Source organism: Microchirus variegatus (assembly GCF_963457635.1).
Source record: "Microchirus variegatus genome assembly, chromosome: 19".
Taxonomy (NCBI): Eukaryota; Metazoa; Chordata; class Actinopteri; order Pleuronectiformes; family Soleidae; genus Microchirus; species Microchirus variegatus.
In genome coordinates this window covers 9921602-9946455 of record NC_139820.1, presented here as the reverse complement: position 1 = coordinate 9946455, position 24854 = coordinate 9921602, and the positions used below count along the sequence as shown (strand labels likewise).

Here is a 24854-nt window from a genome sequence, read left to right as displayed (position 1 = left end):
TTGACGGGTTAGGTCTGACCTGCCAGGAGCGGATCTTGACTGGATCTCCGAGGGTGCTAATGAGGTTGGGTGCATCAGTGTGTGGCACACTTAGCTCTTTGAAACAATTCAGCCATTCATCTGCCATGGCTGTTCTGTATTCTCCCTAAACATAGAAAAACAATGGGTGATTAATGTAAAGAAGAGGATTAGGGCCACACAAGAAAAAAATATTTGAGTTCTGACTTTACTCTCAGAATTCTGAGAGTAAAGTCAGAATCCTGAGAATAAAGTCAGAATTTCTGTGTTTAAAGTCAGAATTTCTGAGTTTAAAGGCAGAAATACAGTTGATAAACTCAGATACAGTTGATTGTCATGGTAGATATGTATGAAATATACACATTAGGGCTAACGTAGCTGTTAATATGCTTTCACATACACACAGAGTCACAAACCCACTTACAGTGAAGGGTCCCAGGTATGCTATGTATGCTGCAGACAGCAGCACGTCGCCCGTTACATTATTAATCATGTAATCCAGTTGTTGTACCGTTTCCTTCCAGCGCACTTTTTCATCTGCCAGTCCGCCTATAAGCTGGAGAAAAGCAATACATTAGCATGAATCAATTGAATCAATCAACCAGCAAATGATTGTTGACTACCGGTGTTACAGCAGCTAAATAAAGCATAATAATACACTACTCGTTTGGACACAGGGTAACATTTGTTTTATGAGCTGCTGTAATGCTAAACGTCTCTCGTCTTCGACTGTGTCTCCTTCGAACCTTGTCTGCTCGGACGAGTCGGGCCTCACACAGTTGATACTTGTGGTCCAGCTCATCTTTCTTGGCTTTACAGTCCAGGTACTTGGCCTGTAAAGTGGCAACTCCACCCTCCACCTCAGCCAACTTTGCTTTGGCAACATCCAGGATACGCTGGGTTTCTGCTAAATCATCCTGAGCCTCCTGGAGAGCTTGCTGTACAGATAAAGTTTGAATTACACTTCTATGTTGAAAGTGGACAAAAATGTGTCTTTAAATTCATTGGTTTCACAATGATATTTTTTCAGTTTACCCTTTTAGGTTCCACACCCTTGGCCACAAAGTGATACACATGCATAGCTCGCACCCACTGGCAAATGGATGTACAAGCCTTGGAGACCTTGGCAATGGAGGCTGGTTGGAACTCCTCATTATCTATGTAGGGCTGGATTAAACTGATCACATTGTCAGGGATATTGTCCTGCAGAAATGATTTGTGTCACAGAAAGCTCTAATACACCAAATCAGCATCGAAAACAGAAACAGAGCGACCTGACTATTCACAAATAAAACTGGAGAGAGGCAATAATATTGTTCTGGAAAAACTATGATAACACATACAGTACATAAGACACTAAATATAATATCACAGCAATAAATTAGATATGTTACCTTATCATAATTGAATAGGCTGTCAATAAACTTGCCAGGATCCTGTAACAGAGCCTTTCCAGAATCCCAGTAGTCATCAATCTTGGTGCCAGGCTTCTCTCCAGGTATCTTTTTGGGTTTGATGCCCTTCATGATACACACTGCTTCAATAACCAGTTTCACTCCCTGAGGAGGACGCTGCATTGCTCGCACCTATGGATATAAAACAAGCCATCAGGAACTTATGTTGTAACACAACACATAACAGTAGTGGAAGATTATCTTGACCAAATCCCTGACCTCAGTGACATCATTCTTATTAAGTGACTTGAGGCTGGTGAGGGCAGCATCCAGGGCTGGAAGAGCCTCATCCAAGTCTCTCTTAGCATCTGCCGCAATGGACCCCGCAAAACTGGCTTTCTCTGACGCTTTGGCTTCTTCTGCTTTCACTGACTTTCGGGTCTCCTCTGCGACCACCGTGTCTTTCTGTCAATGTTAAATATAAAGCTCATTCAAGATAGACATTTCAGTGATCTCAATGTTTCAGTGGGGATTGTAGAGTAAAACCTAGTTATTCACTTTAGTTTACCAAAACAACAAATCAAAACTTTTGTATTTGCACAGAATAATACAACTTTAAAATGATTTCTTTACTTTGATGGTCTCCATGGTGACTTCAGTTTCTTGAGCAGCCTCCTCCAACAGCGGTCGCATTGTTTCCAGTTCCTCTTGCATTTTACTCACATCCTCCGCTGTGCTTAGGAGCTATAGGACAACAAGGACAAGTGCAGTGTTAAAATGTATACATTCATTTATAATTCATTTAAGAGCAAATTATCATCATTCTTGTTTTGGTTTTTTTGTCTGTGGCCTGCCTTGTCCAGGCCAGTCTTCATGCGCTGACGAGCACTGCACAATTCCTTCTTCTTGCGTCCAGTGAGAGCTGAGAATATTTTGAGCAGCTCCAGGTAGCTCTTTGGTGTGACGTAGTTGTGGCGGGAAAGCTCCGCCAGGTACTGTTCACACTTTTTGGCGACCATCTGGTGGATTTTCACACACATCATTGTCTAGAAAATGGGAATAAAATAAGGGAGAATATGTTAAGTTATTTCAGTAATTGTGGTTTTTATTAAGTCTCATTCACATGTATATATCAACTTAGCTACATTTGTCCACATGTATGCTAGCTCACTTCATGTCAGATTTCCAAGCCAGGCGTGGCTTTTAGACCAAAGTTTTATAATAGAAGATAAATTATTGTTTTCATCACTTTTTATAGGTATTTGTATTTTCCTCCTTGGTTTGGTCATTTTATTTTGAGACCTTATCGAACACACACTATTATGGGGAAATTATTTGGCAGAAGAACGTCCGTTGTGGAGGTGTTTCACTTGCTACAGTGTCTTCTGACTCTGGCTCCGACTCAAAGTCGTAAAGGAGTGCGGCGGGGAGTCTTGACAAAGCCATTTTTAAACATTGTTAAAACAATGTTTTGATAATGAGTAGCAGTGCATCTACTGTTCCAGAGGGGGAGCTGCGCTTCTGAGAGCTGATTTGCTAATTACGTCACTTCCAGGTACCTGGCCAATCACAAGACAGTTGGGAAAGCTCTCGTTGGCTGGCCAATCACAGCCAATGAAGAGAGCCTCAGTGAGGAGAGATTTCTATCGGCAACTAGGAGGTTTTTGACCATAAAAACAAGTTCAAGTATGTAAGTAGACCTCCATGATTCACATATACAGTATGTGCGATAGGACCACTCTACGGGAGCTTTAAAAAGTTGGGGACCTGCTAAAAATGTATTCATAACATCAAATGCCCTCACAAGGATGGGTTTGAACTTATATTTGTCCCCACAGACCAGGAAAATGTAACAAATACTGTACAAGTATACACACAAACATTTTCTCACCAGTCCCTCCATGGCTGTGGGGCTGGCTTCAAGCTCAGGCAGTTCATTAAGAAAAGTTGTGGCCACAGCCAGTAGAGCCTCCTCTGGCCAAGCGCTAAACCAGTCAATGGTGCAGCATGTCACCAGTGAGGGAAACTGCCTCAACCGAGCACGAAAAACCTCACCAATGGGACTGCAAGAGTAAAAATGGAGAGACTAATGAGCAAGGTGGAAAGGGGAGAAGGAGGAGGAATGGTATGAAAACACAAGAGTTGCAGAGTTATGAACCTCATGCAGAGCACAGTGTGGATGTTGTTGCGGACCCTCCTGATGTAAGCAGCCATGAGGTTGGCTTTCGTTGGCTGCTGTCCCAGATCCAGCACGACTGGCTTCATTGCTGTCAGGATGCGTTCCTGCTCATCTGCTGCATACAGGTTGGGAACATCCCCAGAGTTCAAAAGGTTGTTGATGTCCTCCAGGAAAGACTCGCTTTTAATCTGGCAGATTAACACAAGATAAGAATGAGTCAAAAGGTACCATGACTTGTAGAGATACAAATACTTAGGTCACATATGTATGATCATGATGCAGTTATTCCCACAAATCCATACTACGGGTGCTAAGAAAGTAATACTGTATACCTGTGTGTCTACAAAGAGGAAGGTGATCTGCTGATTCTGAAGACCAGCTTTCAGCATGATGCTTTTGATATCCTCCCTCCACTCTGTTTGACCATAGTTTTTCGACAGCTCAATCTGGAAACACTCGTATTCTGACCTGAATATAGACAAACGCACTATAAACACCGGGCACATGACATCACTTAATACTCACACACTGAAGTTTGTTGAATATTTTACATCATTTTTCACTCGTATACATTATGGAAGAGGATTAGGGAACTAGGAACTAGGAACTTTAAACTCAGAATTCTGACTTTAAACTCAGAATTCTGACTTTTAGAATTCTGAGAAAAATCTGAATTATGTTTAAAGTCAGATTTCTGTGATTTAAAGTCAGAATTATGAGTTTAAAGTCAGAATTATGATTTTTAAAGTCAAAATTCTGTGTTTTAAAGTCAGAATTATGAGTTTAAAGTCAGAACTCAAATATTTTTTCCTGTGTGGCTTGTGGTTTGACACAAAATACTGACTATAATGAGCATATAATCACATACTAAATGATATTTTCAAAAAAGACACTTTAATACCACTGTCATATGCGCTTCATGGTCTTAAAAGTAGAGGATTGAAGTCTTACATGTGTGACGCGAGCTTGGTGAGCGACTGGCGTCCACTGCCACCCACTCCGAGCAACAGGGCGTTGCCCAGGGGCTGACGCAGGATGCGACTGATGCGGCACACATGCTCAATGGCATCCATGAAGAGCACCAGCTTCATTTTGGTGGTGCTAGTCTGGTTGTAGTCTTCCACATATTCTTCCATCACTTTTAGCACCTAAAAGAGAATTACAATGTAAATGAGGCATACAATACGATATCAACATTTATTTTGTGTACAGGAAAAGTGTAAGTTGAAGCGCCAGTTTGTTAGCTGTTATGGTGCCAATGACAAAACACAACACAGGCCATGGTTCAACTCACCTTTTCCTTGTCTTCTATGATTGTGTAGACTTTGTGGTCAGCTCCGAGAATCATGAAATCCCCATAGAGAACAGGTTGGCAAGACACAACCTCTTCGAACCTGCAATCGAACTCCTGAATGCACTCTGTCAGGAGCCTGTTGAACCAGTCCCTGTCCTCAGCACACACCAAGCGGTCCTGGAAAACTCGGCAGCTCTCGTGGTACCAAAGCCGCAGCAGCAGCAATTTGTCCTAAAAAAAAAACAAAAAAAAAACATAATTTACCCATCCTCCTTTCATTAAAAAACACTTCAAATAGTGATTATTATCACCTCTGTATTATTAGTTTGATTCTTTTGGATTCAGTTACCTGTATCATCCCAGCCTCAGCCATGAGGATGCCCTGGAAGACCTTGGACAAGTCTCTCAGATTGAAGGTGTAATGGGACTTGGACGGCGTTGGTAGAAGTTGGGAGGTAATGGTCGAGTAGACTTGGATAGTGGCAGCTACAAGGGCATCATTCAGCGGCTGGATGGCTGGCACGGGTCCTGATGAAAAACAACAGGATAGATGAGAAAAGTGATTACGAAAATAGTTAGTTGCAGCTCTAGATGCAACTCTTATATAGAGGCCATAAAGTTCTTCAATCCTGCATTTGTCCCACCATTTATATTTGGCCTTACGGTTAAACATCTCAGCAGTACTGACTCACCCATCCAACTGCCGAGGATGGTGGAGAAAATCCTCTTCTTGCTGGCGTCCTCCATTTCAGTGAAGGACAGTAAGTTGAAGTGGCGCGTGAAGCGCCGTGTGATGGGATTTCGGCCTCCACCTGGAGGTCCCATGGCACAAGCAAAACTCATGTCCACCAAGTGCTTGAAAGTACCTTTGGATTTGGGACAGGAACAACAAAACAGAGTCTAATCAAACAGTCATCTCGCAGGAATAGTAGAGCAGATTAGCAAACAAAATCATTCACAACTGGAAAGAAACACCAAAATTTGACTAAATGTACCTCTTGGGTCAGTCTTTTGAAAAATTCCATTAGTACAAAAGAGACAAAATCCTTAACAAATAAACAACATATACTGCAATTTTCTCACCAATCTGCTTCCTGTCATACCAGCCCCCGTGGTCGATGCACTGACGCAGCAGTTCAATAGGAGGCTGGGCACCATAGGTTTCCAACAATGGCATGTTGAGATCATCGATAAAGAAGATAAAGTGCTTTCCAATTGGAGGCCCAAACACACCTTTCCGTCTGGCATGCAGAGACAAGCATCATTCAAATGGTGAGTTACAAATATTGAATATGCACTGTTGCAATCAACGAGCAGGCGAACCTTTTGTCGAGTTTACTGTCGACGTAGTCTTGCGTTTGGTTGGCTGAGGTGCGAGCGGAGAAGACAAGGAAGTGTGTGATGTATTGAGCAGGCATGTTCTTCAGCAGCTTGTCTGACATGGTGAGGGTCTTTCCGGTTCCAGTTGGCCCGATACAGAGCACCTGAATCGCGAACACATTAAACGCATTAAACGACTGGATTCTGAGTGTTGCATCATTTTGCCTGTCAAACTTTGCTTTCTTCAAAGAACCAGTAAAACTGTTTTCAGCTGTGCCAACATCATTGCACAAGGGTTTTCAAGGGTTTTCTAATCATCCAATAGCCTTGTAACGCGATTAGCAAACACAATGTACCATTAGAACACTGGAGAGATGGTTGCTGGAAATGGGCCTCTATACACCTATGTACATATTCCATTAAAAACCAGACGTTTGCAGCTAGAATAGTCGTTTACCACATTAACAATATATAGAGTGTATTTCTGATTTATTTAATGTTATATTCATTGAAAAAAAAGTGCTTTTCCTTAAAAAATAAGGACATTTCTAAGTGAACAGTAGTGTATAGTCCAAACAAATGTTTTTAAGATTTTTAAAAAGTACTCACAGGTTTCTTATTGGTTAAAAGCATATCAATAAGGAAAGACATCCTCACTGTGTCAACAGTGGGAATGAGGATGTCAGCATAATTTGTCTCTGGAGTGATTACAATAGTGTTAGTGTATTTCATCCAGGTGATCCACTGGACCTGGAATGCAGAAAAAAGATGAACGGGTCAGTGGAGCTTATGAAATCCCATAGTGGCATCTGCCTTCCATACATAATCTGTATTTTTAAACCACATCTATTTACTTGTCTTTCCTCATCTTCATCATCATAATCCTCCAAGGTACTAATCCCTGCATCATCAAGTCTGTAGTCATATACTAGGCCTTCATGTGGAAAAGATAATTGAATCTGACGGGGACAAAAAAATACATTTGTGTTATTTGACACAAATAATCCAGTAAAATCTTACATGAAACGAGCTAAAGCAGGAACTTTGATCTGACCTTCTCCTCTGCCATCTTGTTTCTGAGCCAGGCACTGAAGTGATGGCGGCTGGCTGTGTCTCCTGTGGCGCCGACACTCCACACCAGAGAGAAAATGAACCAGGGCTCTATCAGCTCCTTCACATGCTCAAGTTTCTTTTGAGGTGGTGGCCTTTGATCCTATAAGGCAATAAAGAAATGATTAAGTGAGCACAATGAATACAAAATGGTCAAATGCATACTGTACAACAGGAGACAGTGTTGTATTATTGTCAGTATACAACAGAATACCAATTAAGCAAAACTCACACCTGTTTAATATCAAAAGGTTTGAAGAAGCAGTCCAATAGTTTAAGCAGACTACAGGCAAGGTTACTGTCGAGAGATGTGATGACTTCCTTCACTGATGTGTGGACAAATGTGATAGAATCCTGTTTCAAAGAAATACAGAAAAAAAGAAGCAGTAGCAGTGGATTGTTTTTAATATCATGCTCTAAATGGCTTAAGCTTGCTGGTCTTTTTTTATTTTCACTAAGTTCAAAAGTTTGGGGTCACTTATAAATGTCCTTATTTTTGAAGGAAAAGCACTCTGGTTTTTAATGGAATATGTACATAGGTGTATAGAGGCCCATTTCCAGCAACCATCACTCCAGTGTTCTAATGGTACTTTGTGTTTGCTAATCGCGTTAGAAGGCTATTGGATGATTAGAAAACCCTTGTCCAATTATGTTAGCACAGCTAAAAGAGTTTTGCTGGTTCTTTGACGAAAGGGCAAAATTATTATTTTGAATAAAAATCATTATTTCTAATCTTTTCAATGTCTTGACTATGTTTTCTATTCACTTTGCAACTCTTTTGATGAATAAAAGTGTGACTTTTAATGGAAAACACAAAAAAATTGTATAGGTGACCCCAAACGTTTGAACAGTAGTGTATGTCTTCCTTCTCACCTGCAGGAATCGACCAAACAGGGAGTTGAGCTGCTCTGTGTATGGTTTCAAGAGTTTAGGGAGGCGTCTCAGCCAGCATTCTGTAAAAGAGATGAGGCCCAAAATACTGGGTTCCAGGTAAACCATACCACAGCGAGACACCGTGGCTGGGGAAGCCACCGCCAAATCCTGCACCTCAAACATCATGGTCATCTCCTGCGTGAGAGGACATCACAAAATACTTGTACGCACATGGGACAGACAGTAACACATCAACGAACAATGCAAGACTTTGAAAAGTGTTACATCGGTGAGTTTGATGATTTCCCCAGAACTGAGGCACAGTTTTTTGTTATCATCCAGCACAGTGTTCATGTTCTCGATCCACACAGCATCCACCGGTCCATCGAACATGTACCACTTTTTATCTTTGTCTATAGATGCTACCCCTCCACGTATGAGAGATGAAAGGATGCCATCTGTCCTACAAGAGGGGAAAAAAGACAACGTGGATCTGTTCAGTAAGTATAATGTTCATATTGTTAGTTTGTAGAGCAGCAACTAACGATTATAATCGTCCATAAAATGTCATAAAATGTTAAAAAAACGTTGATCAGTGTTTGTCACACCTGGAAATGACGATGTTCTCAAATGTCTTGTTTTGTCCACAAACCAAAATGATTAAATTTTAATGAATTCTTTGTTATGTGGAGCAAAGAAACGAAGAAAATATTCACATTAAGAAGCAAAAACAGTCAAAAATCTTGTTTTAATCATGAAATAAGCTTCAAACTGATTATCGATTATCAAAATAGTTGACAATTAATTTAGTAATCGATTCATAATCGATGAATTGTCTCAGCTCTATTTGTTTGTACTATAATTTTTACAGTTGCAGTATTTCTTACCACTCGTGTGTGAGCAAGTCGTACTCCCCATACAGCTGTCCCATGGTGATAGATTTGGGGTTGAGGACGTACATCTGAACTTGCTCATACGTACCACCACTCACAGAGGGCTGGCCCTTCAAAGCGGTCATTGCTTCAGCCAATATCTTGTAACACTAAAACACACAATAGTATACACATAAAGATAGGACACTACACTGCAAGACAAAAACCATAATGAAGCTGGACATAAAACTGAAGCAACACCTTGGTTTTACCGGATCCAGACGGTCCCACCAACATGAGACCATGTCTCACCACAGTCGTCTCATACAGCTGAATACACTTACTTATAAACCCTGCAATCATCACAATACATCTTTTAATTCCGTTAGAAAAATCAGTAGCATATCTGAAAATAAAAACACTGAACACACTAACCGTCCACATCTTCGAGGTTCCTCTTGGTGCACACATTGCGCATGGATTCTTCAAGTGCACCATAGTTGATTGGCTCCTGTTTTGTGTTGGGGAAAAGATCTGACACTATACCGTTGAAGAGCTTCAGATCATCTTGTAAGAACTTTGGAACATTGACGTCTTGTATGGCTCGCAGGCAGATCAACTCCTGGGACAATGTGTAAAAAGATTTTCTTTATTGCTTGACAGGGAAAGTCGTATTTCATTATAAAGATAGAAAACATTTCTGACCTCGTTCATGTCAGAATTTTCTCTCTTGAGGTTTCCAGCAGCTGAAATCACGGTCTTCACAGCTCTCATACCAAAATCATAATGATCCTTCACACAGTCAAGAACAAATGTTAACACATGCACTATCGTTCAAAAGTTTGGGGTCACCTATACAATTTTGCTGTTTCACTTGTTTCACTAAACTGTTACACTTTTATTCATCAAAAGTTGCAAAATGAATAGAAAATGTAGTCAAGACATTAACAAGATTAGAAATAATGATTTTTATTCAAAATAATCACGTTGCCCTTTGTTACAGTGAACACTAGAAAGATTCTGACCTGACAACAAGGTAAGCTGCTGTTAGCATTAGTTTAGCTTGTTGTCAGGTCAGAATTTTTCTAACTGAATCGTTTTATTTTTAACACTAATTTATGTGTTAAACCCAGAACCAGCAAAACTGTCTTAAGCTGTGCTAACATAATTACATAAGGGTTTAAGGGAGCCTCTATGCACCTATGTACACATCGCATTAAAAACCAGACGTTTCTGATTCATTTAATGTTATATTCATTGAAAAAAGTGATTTTCCTTCAAAAATAAGGACATTTCTAAGTGACCCCAAACTTTTGAACAGTAGTGTTTTAGATTTCATCTTTAATGCCTGGATTTAACCCAAAAATACTGTGGGTGAGAAATGAGTGGGATAAGAGAGATGATGATTAAACACATCATAATTCTGCCAATCTTTAAATCCTCATTGTACCTGAGAGCTGAGCTGTTCAGAAGAGAGCTTGAAAGTGGCGGTGATCTTCTTCGAGAGGACTTTGGCGTCGCTGAAGCCAAACGAGTACAAGGAAATCTCAGCTATCATAGCATAGTCAGGAACCATCATGGCCACAGGACGAAACAGAGCCTGCAAAAGACATCGGCTCTTATTTGCTGAATACTATTTACTTGACTCTTGAGGCATAAAGCAACCAAAAGAAGAAGAAGAATTTTACTTTCGAACCTTGAGATTGTCAGGTAGTTCTGTGCGGCCAGCATATCCAGGATTCATAGTAATGAACACAGCACACGAGGGGACAAGAGGGATCTCTGTCCCCTCAAACTCAAACCGCTCCACCTAAAAATCATGGATATAGTTTTAGTGTGAGAGTGAGAATAAAACATCCTGAATAAATGTGAATATTTTCTTCTTTTCTTTGCTTTACATAACAAAGAAATCATTAAACTGCATCATTTTGGTTTGTGGACAAAACAAGACATTCAAGAACATCGTCATTTCCAAGTTTGACAAACACTGATCAACATTTTCTGATATTTATGGACCAAACGATTAAGTTGCAGCTCTATAATTATGCACAACGCTAAAGTCAAGAAATAGGGGATACATTTTCTCCTCAATAAGCTTCTCACCCTTTGCTGTTGGGCCTTTTGTATCGTGGTGATCTGTTGTGCCACCACAGACAGCACCTCTACATCGATACGATTAAATTCATCAAAGCATGCCCAGGCACCAGAACTGTAGAATGGAAGACACAACATTATTAACATTTTGGGGCATTTAATTGACACGTATTACACTAAACGTTGCTTACCTGGCCAGGCCTTTCAGAAACTTGCCCATAGCAATGAAGTCGAGCTGATCGGAGCAATTGAAAACCACAGTTTGAATGGCAAGAGCCTTTCCGAGGTCTTTGGTGGTTTCTGTCTTTCCTGTTCCTGCTGGGCCTGCAGGAGCTCCTCCAAACTTGAGGTGTAGAGCTCCTGTCAGGGTCAGGTAACATCTGAAAGAGCCAGGAGGAGGTGTGTTCAAAAAGGTGTATTCGTACCCATTTAATCAAGCCCACTTCAAATCTGTGTCTACCTGTCGGTGAGAGGGGTAATGACCAGGCGTCCAGAGTTACCAAGATACTCGTATCCATACAAGAACTCTGCATTCACCGCACGGATGTACAAATTATCTTTTGCCCAGTAATACCTGCAAACAAGCAGCACATTTTCTCACTTCTAAACATATATAATTAACAGGGACAGGAGTAAAAAGACAAAAAAAGAATGAATTTTGTAACCTTAGCTGACTGATCCACTCAAAGTCATTGACACTTGAAACATTTTGCTCCACTAGCTTGGCTGCTACCTCCTTAGCATGGACCTCTATGACGATAAGGGCAGAAAGCACGGCTCGTTGCATCTTCGAGAGACCTCCTCTCACCAACTGCACCAAGTCATCCAGCTTCAAACAAACAAACAGCAAAATGATGAATACGTCAACATACGAGAAAGTAATAAATAGATCAGTGTGATTTTACAAAATAAATGGTTGGTACCGTTGAAAAATTTGGAGTCACCTATACAATTTTTGTGTGTTTTCCATTAAAACTCACACTTTTTTTCATCAAAAGAGTTGCAAAACGAATAGAAAATATAGTCAAGACATTGACAAGATTAGAAATAATGATTTTTATTCAAAATAATAATTTTTATGTACATAGTACATTAAAAACCAGATGTTTGCAGCTAGAATAGTCGTTTACCACATTAACAATGTATAGAGTGTATTTCTGATTCATTTAATGTTATATTCAATGACAAAAGTACTTTTCCTCCAAAACTAAGGAAATTTCTAAGTGACCCCAAACTTTTGAACGGCAGTGTAGATTTGGGATATGTAATTTGTCCACACCTGTCTTTGTAGCTGGGGGTAAAGGCGGTTGGCCATGTCTCCCTTCTCCAAAGCCTCGGACACCTCGGAGGTCCAGAACACCTGACACCCAGCTATCACCACTTGACCAGGCCACGATAACACCCACTCTTCACGCGATTGCTGAGGGGTCAAGAGAACACACAAAAATCCTTACAAGAGCTGGACACGGGGTATCTGCAGGTTTCAGCAAGTCAAATTGAAGACTTTTAAAGGCCTTTTTAATGCCACCTTGAATGAAATTTAAGACAGAAAACATATATAAATATAAATATATAAGAGATAGTTGGGGGAATCCCGCTGTACTGTCTTGGTTGGCAACAGACGTGAGTCAACTTTGGAAAACGGACGTCCAGCCAACTCTCAATAAATTTGCTGTTACCCATAGTTGCAGAATGAAGGAAGAGGATTAGGGCCACACTGAATTTAAACTCAGAATTTCTGACTTCCTGTCCCAAAAAATTTAAGACCTTTGAGTAATATATTTAAGACCAGCATATACATTTTATAAGGAATTTAAGACATTTTAAGGCCCTAATTTTAGAAATGAATATGATGAATACCCTGTGGACAACTTAAAATCAGCCTGACAAAAAGAAAAATAAACTTTGCAAGAGTAATAAATGTCAATATGGAAGACCTCGGGGTAGACTTTGAGTGAGCGTTCGATGTTATCCCTCAGTGTGGCTTTCATGGACTTCTCCACATCCCTCAGCCAGTCTTCCACATTTCCACCAGGCCACACTGGCAGGAACAGCTTGACCTCCTCCCGTTCTCCGGACAACATATGGGTGATCTGTAGCTCGGACTGGAATTTAAGCTGACAGATATAGCAGTATTTTAGTCGTGGAATAAACCTAGTAATCTGTAAGAAGAGTGAGAAAACCACCCAGAGAAAAACAAACCTGAGCAATGTTCTCAAAGCATTTGCGCAGGTGTGGTTGAACAGCAGTGGGATCTTTTGTCTGGGAAAGAATCTCCAGGAGCTCATCGTCAGACAGGAAGTAAAACCTAAGAACACATAGTCACTGTGTATTACATTATACAGTGTGTATGATTCATTCAGTGGAGCGATAAGGACTGATTCACTGTGGCTTGCCTGGGGAAGGAGCGTCGTTTTGTCTCCAAATACTCGGTGAGACCCTTCTGTACTTGTTCCAGAAGTGTGTTGCACTTCTTCAGTTTGTCTAGTAGACGCGCGTCTGGACACAGCACAATCACCTGCAAGTAAACGCAGAGTAGTGTCACTATTATCTGCTCAAAGCCCTGTCCTCTTCTTTTTCATCTTTTGTGTTATGGCAGATGGCGTCTGTGATGCTGCATTACAGCCTCCTTCTCATTCCTTATTCCTTCATCAACACATTAAAATGATGCCCTGTCCCCATGAAGCTCTGACCTTTGGATTATTAAAGGCAGTTTTCATGACTGTTCTCCACATTTGCTCCATTTGCTGGTATCGTTGTCCTTCCACAGGAAGCTGCTGGTTGATGTCGTCAGAGCTAAAGATGGGCTCCAGGTAGAGCCAGGTTCGCTGGCAGATCAGCCACTCCTCGAGTACATCCTGGAAGCAACACAGAAGGGCAGTGGTAACACACTGAACAACAAGAGACATTACATTAGTATGTGTGTGTGTGTGTGTGTACTTGAGTCATTCTGAGCTTGCTCTCCCACGTGGTGATGCGGCCCTCAAAAGCTTTCTTGAAGGGAGAGAAGGACATGCTCTGTGTCATGACAATTTGGTCATCCAGCAACTGGGACACGTCATCTGTACTCTTCAGGATGTAGGTGCCCGTCTCCTTGTAAGGCACAACATCAAAAAGTACTGTCGCCCAATCTTGTTCCATCTTCTCCAGGGCCTGTTGGTGGGAGGAAGGTGTGGGAGAAAAGGTTGCAGCAAAGTGGACATATTATACCCCATTTCTCCAAGTTAACCTAGTTCCCTGGTGTCCTAATGAACATGTCTGTGACATGCTTTGGTCAAAATACCTTAAGGATGAAGCACCACAGCAGTTCAATCACCCTGCTAAAACAGCCCTGTTCAGAACGCTCGCTTTTGAGTGCCTGTCTCTTTAAATGCAAATGAGACACAGGAAACTACGTCAGCGTCACTGAGGCTCCGGCAGCTAACAGCAGTTAGCATTTGGAAAAGCCATCATTTGCCGAGTCTAGCTGTCACATTGCCGTCTAATTTAAAATGTATCCACTGGACACGTAAATCCTCTGCGACTGGATGTTGCCCTCGCCTGCACTATCGAGTTTTTTAGGGACAAAGCGGAGCTCTGTGAGACAACAATTCTAGGAATGTCTCATTGTGACATAGCAATGAGTGCGGAAGTCAACATTGCATGTTTTATCTCCTGTACTTAGACTGAGGTGGACCACAAAAACACGACTGAGTCATCTTTTTTCACACTTTGCCTACTCATAGGGCCTCCAGAGTCCCAAATATAAGTATTATAATGATTAAAAAGTTGATTTTGAACAATATGTCTCCTTTAAAGGTTGAGTTCGTAACTTGTGTCGGAAACAAGTTACTACTACTAGCTACAATGCAACCATTGCTTGAATCCTAGTTGAAAAGTTACAAAATAAAAACTGTAAAACAACAGACAATACACTGGCTCCTCGCTCTGACTCACTCTATGAGGTTTGCCCTGGATGTTGTAGCAGGTAAAATGAATTGACATCATGAATAGGTGACAAAAATTAAACAGTCCATTACTTTGACTAGGCAAAAATGGATTTCCATGGACTTTAAGACAATAACTTGAACAATTTCATTACACGTCACATTAAGTGCATCCCTTTTGGTTGAACGGTACCTGCTCAATGGTGTACTCTTTTGCAGCCACTTCAGCAACGTGAGTTATATCCTCCACGTGGTTCTGCAGGCCAAGCTCCAGGCAGCGGGAGAAAGTCAGGTTGGCTTTCAGCTTGACTGTCATCTTAATGCGTTCAGACAACATCTCCCAGTGGCGGCTTCTCATTCCCGGGTTCCTCAGACCCTGAAGCAGAGGGACATGAGGACGGAAGTCCTCGATCTTGCTGCAGATAGTATTTGCCACCATCTGGCAGTCTGGGGTCATGTAGGAAAAAAGAGGGCAGATTCAGAAAAAGAAACAGGTTCAACCCACAGCACACAAATTTTGAGCAGTGATCACCTACCAGGAATGTCCTTGAACTGTTTAATACACTTTTGCATGGTCCTGTGGGCATCTGAGACATTGCGCTCAAGCTGCTCAGGGTCAATGGAAGACAGTGGGTCATTGAGCCAGCTCTCGTGCCAACGTAGCCAGTCAGAGGTGGTGGTCCAGAGGTCTTTTAAAGGTTGGAAGTCTTTTATCAGCTTCTGTACGTGGTCATACTGTAATACACATTTTAAAGTGTCGGGAAAAACCCATGCTGAATGGATAGTGTATTCTTGTTATTTTTAAAGCCATCTGGAATGACACATTTTTTTCAATTGATTGGCTTTCTTTCACTTACGTTCGTGGCAGGAAGTCCAAACAGACGTTCTCTGGTATTGTAGGTTTGGGCCATTGTCTGGCACTCCATAAGCTGCTTGCTTGTACGCTTCACCTTGTTGGCCATCTCATGAGCATGATCAATGTCTCCATGGCCCGCTAACCCAGCAACCAACATCTGCATACACAGTTGGGATCATTTCTAATAGTTACGCAAACAACTTTTTTTAGAGTAATGCCATACATAACCCAATTCCAGGTGCATCCAAATTCCTGTGCCGTCAGAAATAATTTGAATTATCTAATCAGATTAATCTAAAACTCATGGCAGGCTCGATAAGGCAGTAGTTCTGCCTCATAGAGGGTGCCTAGCCATAGCTAGCATTGTATGTGCTTCAAGCTCCAGTGTGTCGCTTTTGGTGATTTTTGTTGTTGTTTATGATGTTGTTCAGTCTCTGTTTCTGTCTCTGACTCTTTGTGAACAGAACCAATGTAACCTAATTTGGATGCTTCGTCGTTCAACTTGAAAACGGGCTATGTCAAGCAATACTATCAGACATGACAGAGGGATTTGTGTCTCTATTTGTGTTTTAATGATTTCTTTGTTATGTGGAGCAAAGAAACAAACAAACTATTCACATTTAAGAAGGTAAAACAATCAGAAATCTTGTTTTAATCATGAAAAAAACTTCATACCAATGATTATCAAAATAGTTGACGATTAATTTATTAATCGAATAATAATCGATTAATCGTTTCAGCTCTAATCACTGTACAACATGAGGTATAAAGACAGCTGTGCTGTACTGAGAAATGCAGAGTTGGTTTAGCTGACCTGTAGAGAGTATAGGTGTTCCTCAAAGCTGTTCTGATTGACTTGCTGGATCTTTCGAAAGCGTTCCTCATCCTCCATATGCTGGACGGCTACTGCTTCCATCTGTCTGATTATCTTTCGAGGCCATCCGATAGCTGCCCACCTACAAAAATATAAATTCAATATCTCCTCACTCTGCTCATGGCTCTTTATCTCACTTGAGAATAACTTTATACTGACTTTTTATTGGCGTCCTCATTTGAAACAGAGTAGAAAAAGTCTTCTAGTTGCTCATATTCTGACAGGATCTTCCCAATACTTTCCTGAATGAGAGAATAAGAGTTCATGGAAAAGTAAACGTTCATATGATATGAATGGCAGAAATATACACATCACTATTTCAGTCCTGTACCTTATAAGTCCTGAGCTGCTCCGGGATTTGTTCCATCAAGTCCCTCTTCTCAGTCAGCTCCTCAATGCCATTGGGCTTCTCTTGCAACTTCCTGCTCAAAATGTTCCAATCTTCACATGCCTTAAACACAAGATAACAACATCTCCACTTAGAAGTACCTACCTCATTGACACACAGTACATATAATGAAATCATACTTACATCATCGACCTTCTTGCGTAGCTTCAGAGCGAGGTGATCCAGCAGTGCCTTGGCAAAAGCTTTCCTTTTGTTCGAGAGAGCCTGACGTACAGCTTCGACTCGCACAACAAATGGACCAATCACAATGGAAGATGGCAACAAGTGTTCGATCCTTTCTTTTTCTTTGAGCTGTTGTTCCACCACTTTCTTTACTTCCTGGGATGTCTGTTCTGCATTCGTATGGCAACTGGCACAAGACATACGCAAAAAGAAAAAAAAAACACAAATCAGAAATCATTCCGAAAGACAAAAATGCTCTTATAAAAAAGAAAGAAATAAAGAATTCTTCCTCAATCAACCATACACTCCCGATCAAAAGTTTGGGGTCACCTATACAATTTTTTGGTGTTTTCCATTAAAACTCACACTTTTATTAATCAAAAGAGTTGAAAAATGAATAGAAAATATATTTAAAAAAAACCTACTTGAGAAATGTTCCTATGTCCATGTTGTGCAGTTCTACATGGTCCTCATATTGAGCAGCATAAGCCCTGAGAGGTATGGCCGCTTGTATCAGAGCATTGCAGACCTTCTCTCTCAGCTCAGTTACTTCTGGTTCCCACAAATGAACTGACATGAGTAGGTCACCGCCGATGAACAACTTCTGCATCACAAACTTGCACGGACAAGAGAGGAACAGTTAAATGTCTGTTTCGCTTAAATGACGATGGATGCTGATTTCAACATACCTTGTCGAGCAGTGGAACATTGTGCGTGGCCAGGATTCCTTTATCAAACAGGTTAACAGCACATGTCTCAAAATTCTGCAGTGGCGTGCTGTAATGGACCCCGGTCTGGTCCAGAACCATGTCCACCAAGAACAAAGGAGTCCTTTTTGGCCTGGATATGAAAAATTGAGAAATATTATCAACACAACAACCATTATTCTATCAATCTGTCAAACACATCAAAACTGAATTTAGTATAATATCCATAAACAAACGTACACTACCGTTTAAAAGTTTGGGGTCACTTAGAAACACTTTTTTTCAATGAATATTTAATAGAATATGTACATAGGTGTATAGAGGCCCATTTCCAGCAACCATCTCTCCAGTGTTCTAATGCTACATTGTATTAGAAGGCTATTGGATGATTAGAAAACCCTTGAAAACCCTTGTGCAATTATGTTAGCACAGTGGAAAACAGTTTTGCTGGTTATTATTTTGAATAAAAATCATTATTTCTAATGTCTTGGAATGGAAAACACAAAAAAAGTGTATAGGTGACCCCAAACTTTTGGACGGTAGTGTACAAATGCTTAATGATACATGTGCACATGCATGCTGTCCTACTTGTACAGGCTTGTGAGGAGGTCGTTCCCCCAGACCAGGTCCTGAGGACACGCAAGCACACTTTGACAGGCATCCGTCAGAAGGCGAGTCAGGCTGAGCAGTGAATCCTGCACAAGGTACCGCAGCGAGTCCTGCATGTGCAGCTGCACCACCGCCATCAGTTTGTAAAGCTTGGAGGATTTGTAAACGTCCCAGACGCTTTCATTCATGTTGTACGTGCCGCGGCCGACATTCGCCAGGTTGGCGCGGATGCTGTTGCTCAGTGTGGCGATCCACGTTTCCCGAAGATACAAGCTTATCTGAAGAAGGACAGAAAGATGTGGTGTTGGTTTAATGTTACGCTAGCATGGTTTGTTTCTCTAGATTTTCAAGTTTTTATCCACTTTTCAAAGTCTAGTGATCGTAAAAGTAAAGCTACCTGAGTGTGCATACGAGACTGTATGACTTCGAACTCGTCCAGACGCCGCGGTTTGTTTGCGGTGACGTTGAACAGCCTCATGGCCGCCACTTTGTCGCACTCAGACTTCACGCTAGATAATGCACCGATCGCCTCGGCTTTTGTCAAGAGAAATCGAGAGACAAATCGGAAAAAGCTCCTCTTGTAGTCAAAGTGAGGAACTGAAACGCACCCTGTAGGCAGAAACAAACCAGTGTTTAGATTCAAATGTCTATTTATTTCTTTAATCTCCACTTCAAACTAATGTATTCAAGGCTCACCTTTTTGTGGCACATAATCAGTGTCCTTCTTTGGTAAAGTGATGTGTGAAAATTCCGCTTGGTGACTCATCACAACTTTGTCAAAGATCATGCTGTTCATAGTACGGTCATATTCCCGTTTGACTCCTTCCTCCAGGTCTTTTATAGACTTCTCCACTCTACACACAGATTATTAATTTTATTTACACCTTGCAGTTGCCAGTCAACACATTCAACTCTGTAAGCTCTAAATCCAGTAATATGACACTGAGATTACTCACATGTTCAGCCTGAGCCCAGGAGTTGAAAGGACGTGTTTTTTCATAAGCTTTAGACTGTGGGTGTCAAGCGATGGCGTCCCCTGCCAAATGGGCATGCAGTCGAGAGCCAAGTTGTAGAATAGGTCAGACTCTCTTTTCTCCCTCTCGCGCAGAGCAAACTGAAGCCGTTCAATAAAGACCCATGGGTCTTCAGCACTGAATAAGAGTCTGATTCTGGGTACCCAGTATTTAGCACCAGGTAGCAAAGACATCGCTCCTATGCAACAAAGGGAGGAAGAATATAGTCGCTTACCACATTAACAATGTATTTCTGATTCATTTAATCTTATATTCATTGAAAAATATGCTTTTTCTTCAAAAATAAGGCCATTTCTAAGTGACCCCAAACATTTGAACGGTAGTGTATGTCAAGGAAACTATCAGAAAACAGGATTACCATGTTCATCTGTCTGTTCTCTGTTTCGATGAACCTTCTGCACCAGGTACTGGCACTTATCTTCACTATAGTCGAGAACCCCCACTAAATACCAGCTGTAGGTGCTTCTGTTACTCTCTTCAAAAGAGAAAGAAGAAAGGACCAATGAATGATCAGAAAATAGTGCCATATTTCACCTTAAAAGTCTTGTTACCTGTGGGCAGCAAGGCCTTTCCAGGTATAGGTTTTTGATCAGATGATCCTTCAGCTTTGCCCAGGGCAAGCCAGTCATCTGGAGTCCGGCAATCATAGTCCTCGTTGTCAAACATCTAAAGCAGAAGTTAAAAGAATAAGAGTGGCAATGCACACAGTGTAAGATGTAGTGGTAATGAAATATACAGACGGCTCACAGTAACACACTCACCTCCAGTGGGAGATAGGGTGACACAGGGTTGCTTGGCATGACATCGTCACCTTTACTGCTCAGATGTCTTGGCATTATAAGATTAGAGTCTACCTGTTTTTCTTTAAGAAGCTGTTCAAAGTCTAACTTCAAGAATTCCCTTCGGCGTCTGTGAGAAAACAAGACGACAGAACATACACTGGGGTCACTTAGAAGGAAAAGCACTTTTTTCCCAATGAATATAACATTAAATAAATCAGAAATACACTCTATACATTGTTAATGTGGTAAGCGACTATTCTAGCTGCAAAAATCTGGTTTTTAATGGAATAATGTACATAGGTGTATAGAGGCCCATTTCAAGCAACCATCTCTCCAGTGCTCTAATGGTACATTGTGTTTGCTAATGGCTATTGGATGATTAGAAAACCCTTGTGCTATTATGTTAGCACAGCTGAAAACAGTTTTGAAAGCAAAGTTTGAAGGGCAAAATTATTATTTTTAATAAAAATCATTATTTCTAATCTTGTCAATGTCTTCACTGTATTTTCTATCATTTTGCAAGTCTTTTTATGAATAAAAGTGTGGTAGGTGACTCCAAACTTTTGAACGGTGGTGTATCTACTTGATCCAAAATGTCTTACACACTCCTATGTGACTGGTAAAACTTGACCTGCAGCTGTTAAATATGCCAATTTATTCCATTACCTCGTTTATCACAGAATGGTAAACACAAACACAACAACAAACCTCTCTATCGCTAACTTGCGGGGTATCTGGCCAGGAATGGTTTGGTAGGGTATCTGGACTTTGGGTGTATCGCCCCCCAGGCAGAAGTAAGGATTCTGTGTTAGCTGTGAAACTGGTCCATGGTACAGTGCTTCAACCATCTCGCACTGGTCAGACGGAGTCTGGGCAGAAGTTGACACTACACAAAATGCACAGCAAAGGTCCATCAGCACAAAGTTTTTGAGAATTCAAAAGAATCAAAATGTGTAGAAGAGACGTCACGTGTCGGTGTGTCGTACTCACTCGTCTGACGGCTGGATTGTCCCTGTCCTTTGGGTTCTGGAGGTTTGTCGGGAGGACGTGGCAAATATTTGCGCTTCATCTTCTTGGAGAAGAAAAATAATTTAAAGTGAAAACAATGACGCTTTAAAAAATATATATATTTTAGCACATAATAGTGATATTACAGTCGTAATGCTTCAGAGAGAAAGAACTTGAGGCAGATTCCCTGAGATGTGACTGCTTTTAGCTCTGAGCTAGATAAAAAAAAATATATATATATTTTATTATGTTTTCAATTGTCTTCTATGGTCTTAGAAGATTTGTGCTGCTGCCTGTCTTGCCAGGCTTCGCTTACCTCACTGTGGAATTTAACCTGGTTGAATAAAAGTTGGTTTTTTTTTTAAATGCCTCCATGTCAGGTAATAATTTTGTCTCAGTGACTTCAATATTCAGTCATTATTCAGTATATAAATATATATATGTGTATATATACATATACATGTACATATATATATACGTATATATGCATATATGTATATATATTATGTACAACTGCAACTAAGAATACTTAATGACAGAAATAACATCTTGTAAACAGAGAACAGGGTGAACATACAGGACATTAGCAGTAGCATCGCGTCTGATATAGCCTTTATGCTAATTTAAGCTAGAAAAGTTTGCCGAGTCATTTTTATCTGAACTCGTTCCAAATAAAAAACCAAACAACAGCCTTTGTACAGTTTTGGTTTCGTTGAACACAGCCATATATGACACATAATGACGTCTGAAATACCTCGTTTGTGCGCAGTTGCTCCTTTTTAAAAAAAAAAATCCAGTCTGTGGCGTTAGCTGAGATTTAGCTCAGCACAAGTGTTTTAGAGTTAACCCCAGTGCGTGTGTATGTGGGTTGGAGGCGGCAACGGTTGTCATGGAGATAAAGATGAACAAAGTCGCCACCAGCAGAGGGCGCCAGAGGGACACTAGAGAAAGAACGAAGAAGACCTCAGAGCTGATATTTTTGATATCTTATGGTAATTATATGTTTTATTATTTTTTTAACCATTAAAATGTATGGATATTTCTAATGTAATGTGTTACATTTTAATAAATCCCCCCAGGACCCTTTTTTTTTTTTTCAATTTCAATGAGACTTTCCTAAAGGTTCTGATCAGTGAGACAAATTCATAATATAACATTGGTATATTTATGGAGGAAATGGATTTACTTGTTTATTTACCTATTCGTTTGAACCGTGGTGTACATAAATGTTAATTAAGTACTGTACCACAACATTGAAAAGTAAAAGACATGAAATGACTTAATGGTGAATAGATTTATGTATATATTTTCACTTAAAAGTGTAATACTCACTAGGGAGTAAAAGTCATGATATATTTACATCAACACATGCTACATATGCTCTCTATAGCATTTGCTTCTTGTTCATTTGGGCCACGTAATGTGCTTGCTGTCAAATTGTAAATAGTTTTTTGATTGGGTAATAATTTTCAAATTTATAAAAGATTTGGAAAGACATTAATGTAATTTCCAAAGGAAAATGTCAATAAAAGAACTGGATTTCCTCCACTAGGGTGAGCTCTTGAGCCTCCTTTTTTCTTTGCTCCCTTCACATTTCATCAAAATATAAAAACTGCCCATAATATGGGCAGTTTTTTATTACTGTAACTGTGTTATAAAGTTAGTTCTGAAGACCATTATGTCTTCTTGTCCTCAATAATATATTATTATATACATATATTATTATACCATATTAATTATAACATCCACACAATATAAAGTATCACTGTATAGGCATCATTTTCTTAATATTTGGCTTCACAAGCATTAAAAACTAATCTAAAGGGAATATCCTTTGAGCTACCTCTGAGTGATGAGGTGCCACGACTGAACAGGTGAACTTCATGCAAACTCACATCAGCTGCGTTCTTACTGCGAAGCAAGCAAGTGTTTATTTAGAGCGTGGGTTGTGTGTTTTCGAGGTATTACTCCTGTTGTGGGGACACAGTCACATTATGGGCACTTGTCTTTCTTATGGGGACAAAAACTGTCCCCCATAATTCAAATTTCAAGGATGGGACGAGGTTAGGGTTAGGGTTCGCCCAGTGGTAGGTCAGAGTAAGTCGTAATGTCCTCTGAAGTCATGGAAACCAGACTCCAGCTCGCTCTGTGTGTGTGTGTGTGTGTGTGTGTGTGTGTGTGTGTGTGTGTGTGTGTGTGTGTGTGTGTGTGTGTGTGTGTGTGTGTGTGTGTGTGTGTGCATTTGTTACATCTTTAGAACCTTTTCTGAGATCAACCAACCTTATCAGGACCAGTATAGTCCTCATGGAGACCAAAACCTTTACCGGATGATGAGGAACTAGTTGGGTTTAGGACTAAGATTTGAACTGTAGGTTACAATTAAAGGTGCCATATGAAGAATGTGGCCAAAAATGGTTACTACATTCAAATTCAAAATACTGAGGTCTTTTAGGATTCATTTTCTGACATAACTGGCAACCCGTGGTTGCTCGGCAGCTGAGACTCTACTGACTGCAGTGATTGGTAGACGGCGGTAGGTGGCGCCACATGATTTCAAAACATAAACATGATTTACAGTCTGCAAAATATTTTTTTTAATGCAAATATTTTTGTCTGTACTGTTGTTGTTGGTGAGTTCAGTTTGTTATATGAACATTATTCCTGAGTCTCTGTGACATATTAGGAGGGTTTTATGGCCAGTTGCTTTAGATTTATTACATAATGCACCTTTAAGGTGAGGGATAACACTTGATCATGTGACCAGCCTGCAGGAAAGTACAATTCTTTTGCAGACGTGTGTCGATGCATTCTCATGAACAAGTTGGTGCACTATTGAGAGCAAAATAACTTTTGTCTTATTTGTGCCTATTTATTTGATGTCCATGGTTCCAGATTTTGTCTTTTGATGGCTAATGGGTGACGGAGAGGACGAACGTGACCAGATGAAATTGTAAATAAAACATTTTTTAAAAAGGGAGGGAGGGATGGGTAAAGCACCAGATCTGAGGGAGTGACAGAGGAAGAAAGAGGGAGGGAAAAGAGGAGAATAGAGAGACAGCAGGACCAAACATGCTGCCTTCTTTTCGACCCAGCACTTCTTTCTTCCAGTGACTCCAGGCTGAGATCAAGGATAGGTGAGTTCTACTTCAGCATTTTCTTTTCCTCTTTACTTCTTCACTTCCATCCTAATTTTTTTACTATTTGTTTAGGTCTGTCTTATCTCTTAAATCTTATTTCTCCTTCACTAAGATCAATTTGTCTCATTTATTACTTCCATTTATCCATATTTGTTGTAGTAATGTGTGAAACGCAATTTCCCAGTTTATTGACAGT

At 40.5% G+C, this 24854-nt stretch overlaps 1 protein-coding gene across 1 annotated transcript in view; it reads right to left on the bottom strand.

Annotated features, from left to right (window-relative positions):
* dnah1 (dynein, axonemal, heavy chain 1) overlaps positions 1–21582 on the bottom strand; it is a gene marked incomplete at both ends in the record, with an annotated part of 29099 nt that extends 7517 nt beyond the window's left edge. The window contains 57 exon segments of the mRNA XM_083906039.1: positions 20–145; positions 443–574; positions 765–956; positions 1054–1221; positions 1413–1604; positions 1692–1877; positions 2046–2156; positions 2267–2458; positions 3304–3475; positions 3571–3779; positions 3924–4059; positions 4543–4739; positions 4886–5116; positions 5235–5413; positions 5578–5751; positions 5969–6126; positions 6209–6369; positions 6815–6955; positions 7060–7164; positions 7260–7418; positions 7550–7669; positions 8189–8383; positions 8474–8651; positions 9076–9230; positions 9322–9413; positions 9496–9682; positions 9766–9852; positions 10511–10660; positions 10757–10870; positions 11164–11269; positions 11346–11534; positions 11615–11728; positions 11820–11983; positions 12434–12574; positions 13092–13271; positions 13357–13462; positions 13551–13672; positions 13848–14012; positions 14095–14307; positions 15274–15527; positions 15617–15815; positions 15938–16093; positions 16751–16892; positions 16970–17052; positions 17142–17261; positions 17343–17568; positions 17807–17997; positions 18071–18221; positions 18677–18975; positions 19095–19306; positions 19394–19551; positions 19654–19909; positions 20090–20247; positions 20249–20397; positions 20493–20640; positions 21222–21399; positions 21504–21582. Of these exon segments, the coding sequence (XP_083762165.1) occupies positions 20–145; positions 443–574; positions 765–956; positions 1054–1221; positions 1413–1604; positions 1692–1877; positions 2046–2156; positions 2267–2458; positions 3304–3475; positions 3571–3779; positions 3924–4059; positions 4543–4739; positions 4886–5116; positions 5235–5413; positions 5578–5751; positions 5969–6126; positions 6209–6369; positions 6815–6955; positions 7060–7164; positions 7260–7418; positions 7550–7669; positions 8189–8383; positions 8474–8651; positions 9076–9230; positions 9322–9413; positions 9496–9682; positions 9766–9852; positions 10511–10660; positions 10757–10870; positions 11164–11269; positions 11346–11534; positions 11615–11728; positions 11820–11983; positions 12434–12574; positions 13092–13271; positions 13357–13462; positions 13551–13672; positions 13848–14012; positions 14095–14307; positions 15274–15527; positions 15617–15815; positions 15938–16093; positions 16751–16892; positions 16970–17052; positions 17142–17261; positions 17343–17568; positions 17807–17997; positions 18071–18221; positions 18677–18975; positions 19095–19306; positions 19394–19551; positions 19654–19909; positions 20090–20247; positions 20249–20397; positions 20493–20640; positions 21222–21399; positions 21504–21582 (9258 nt within the window).
* Positions 21583–24854: the final 3272 nt, after the last annotated feature.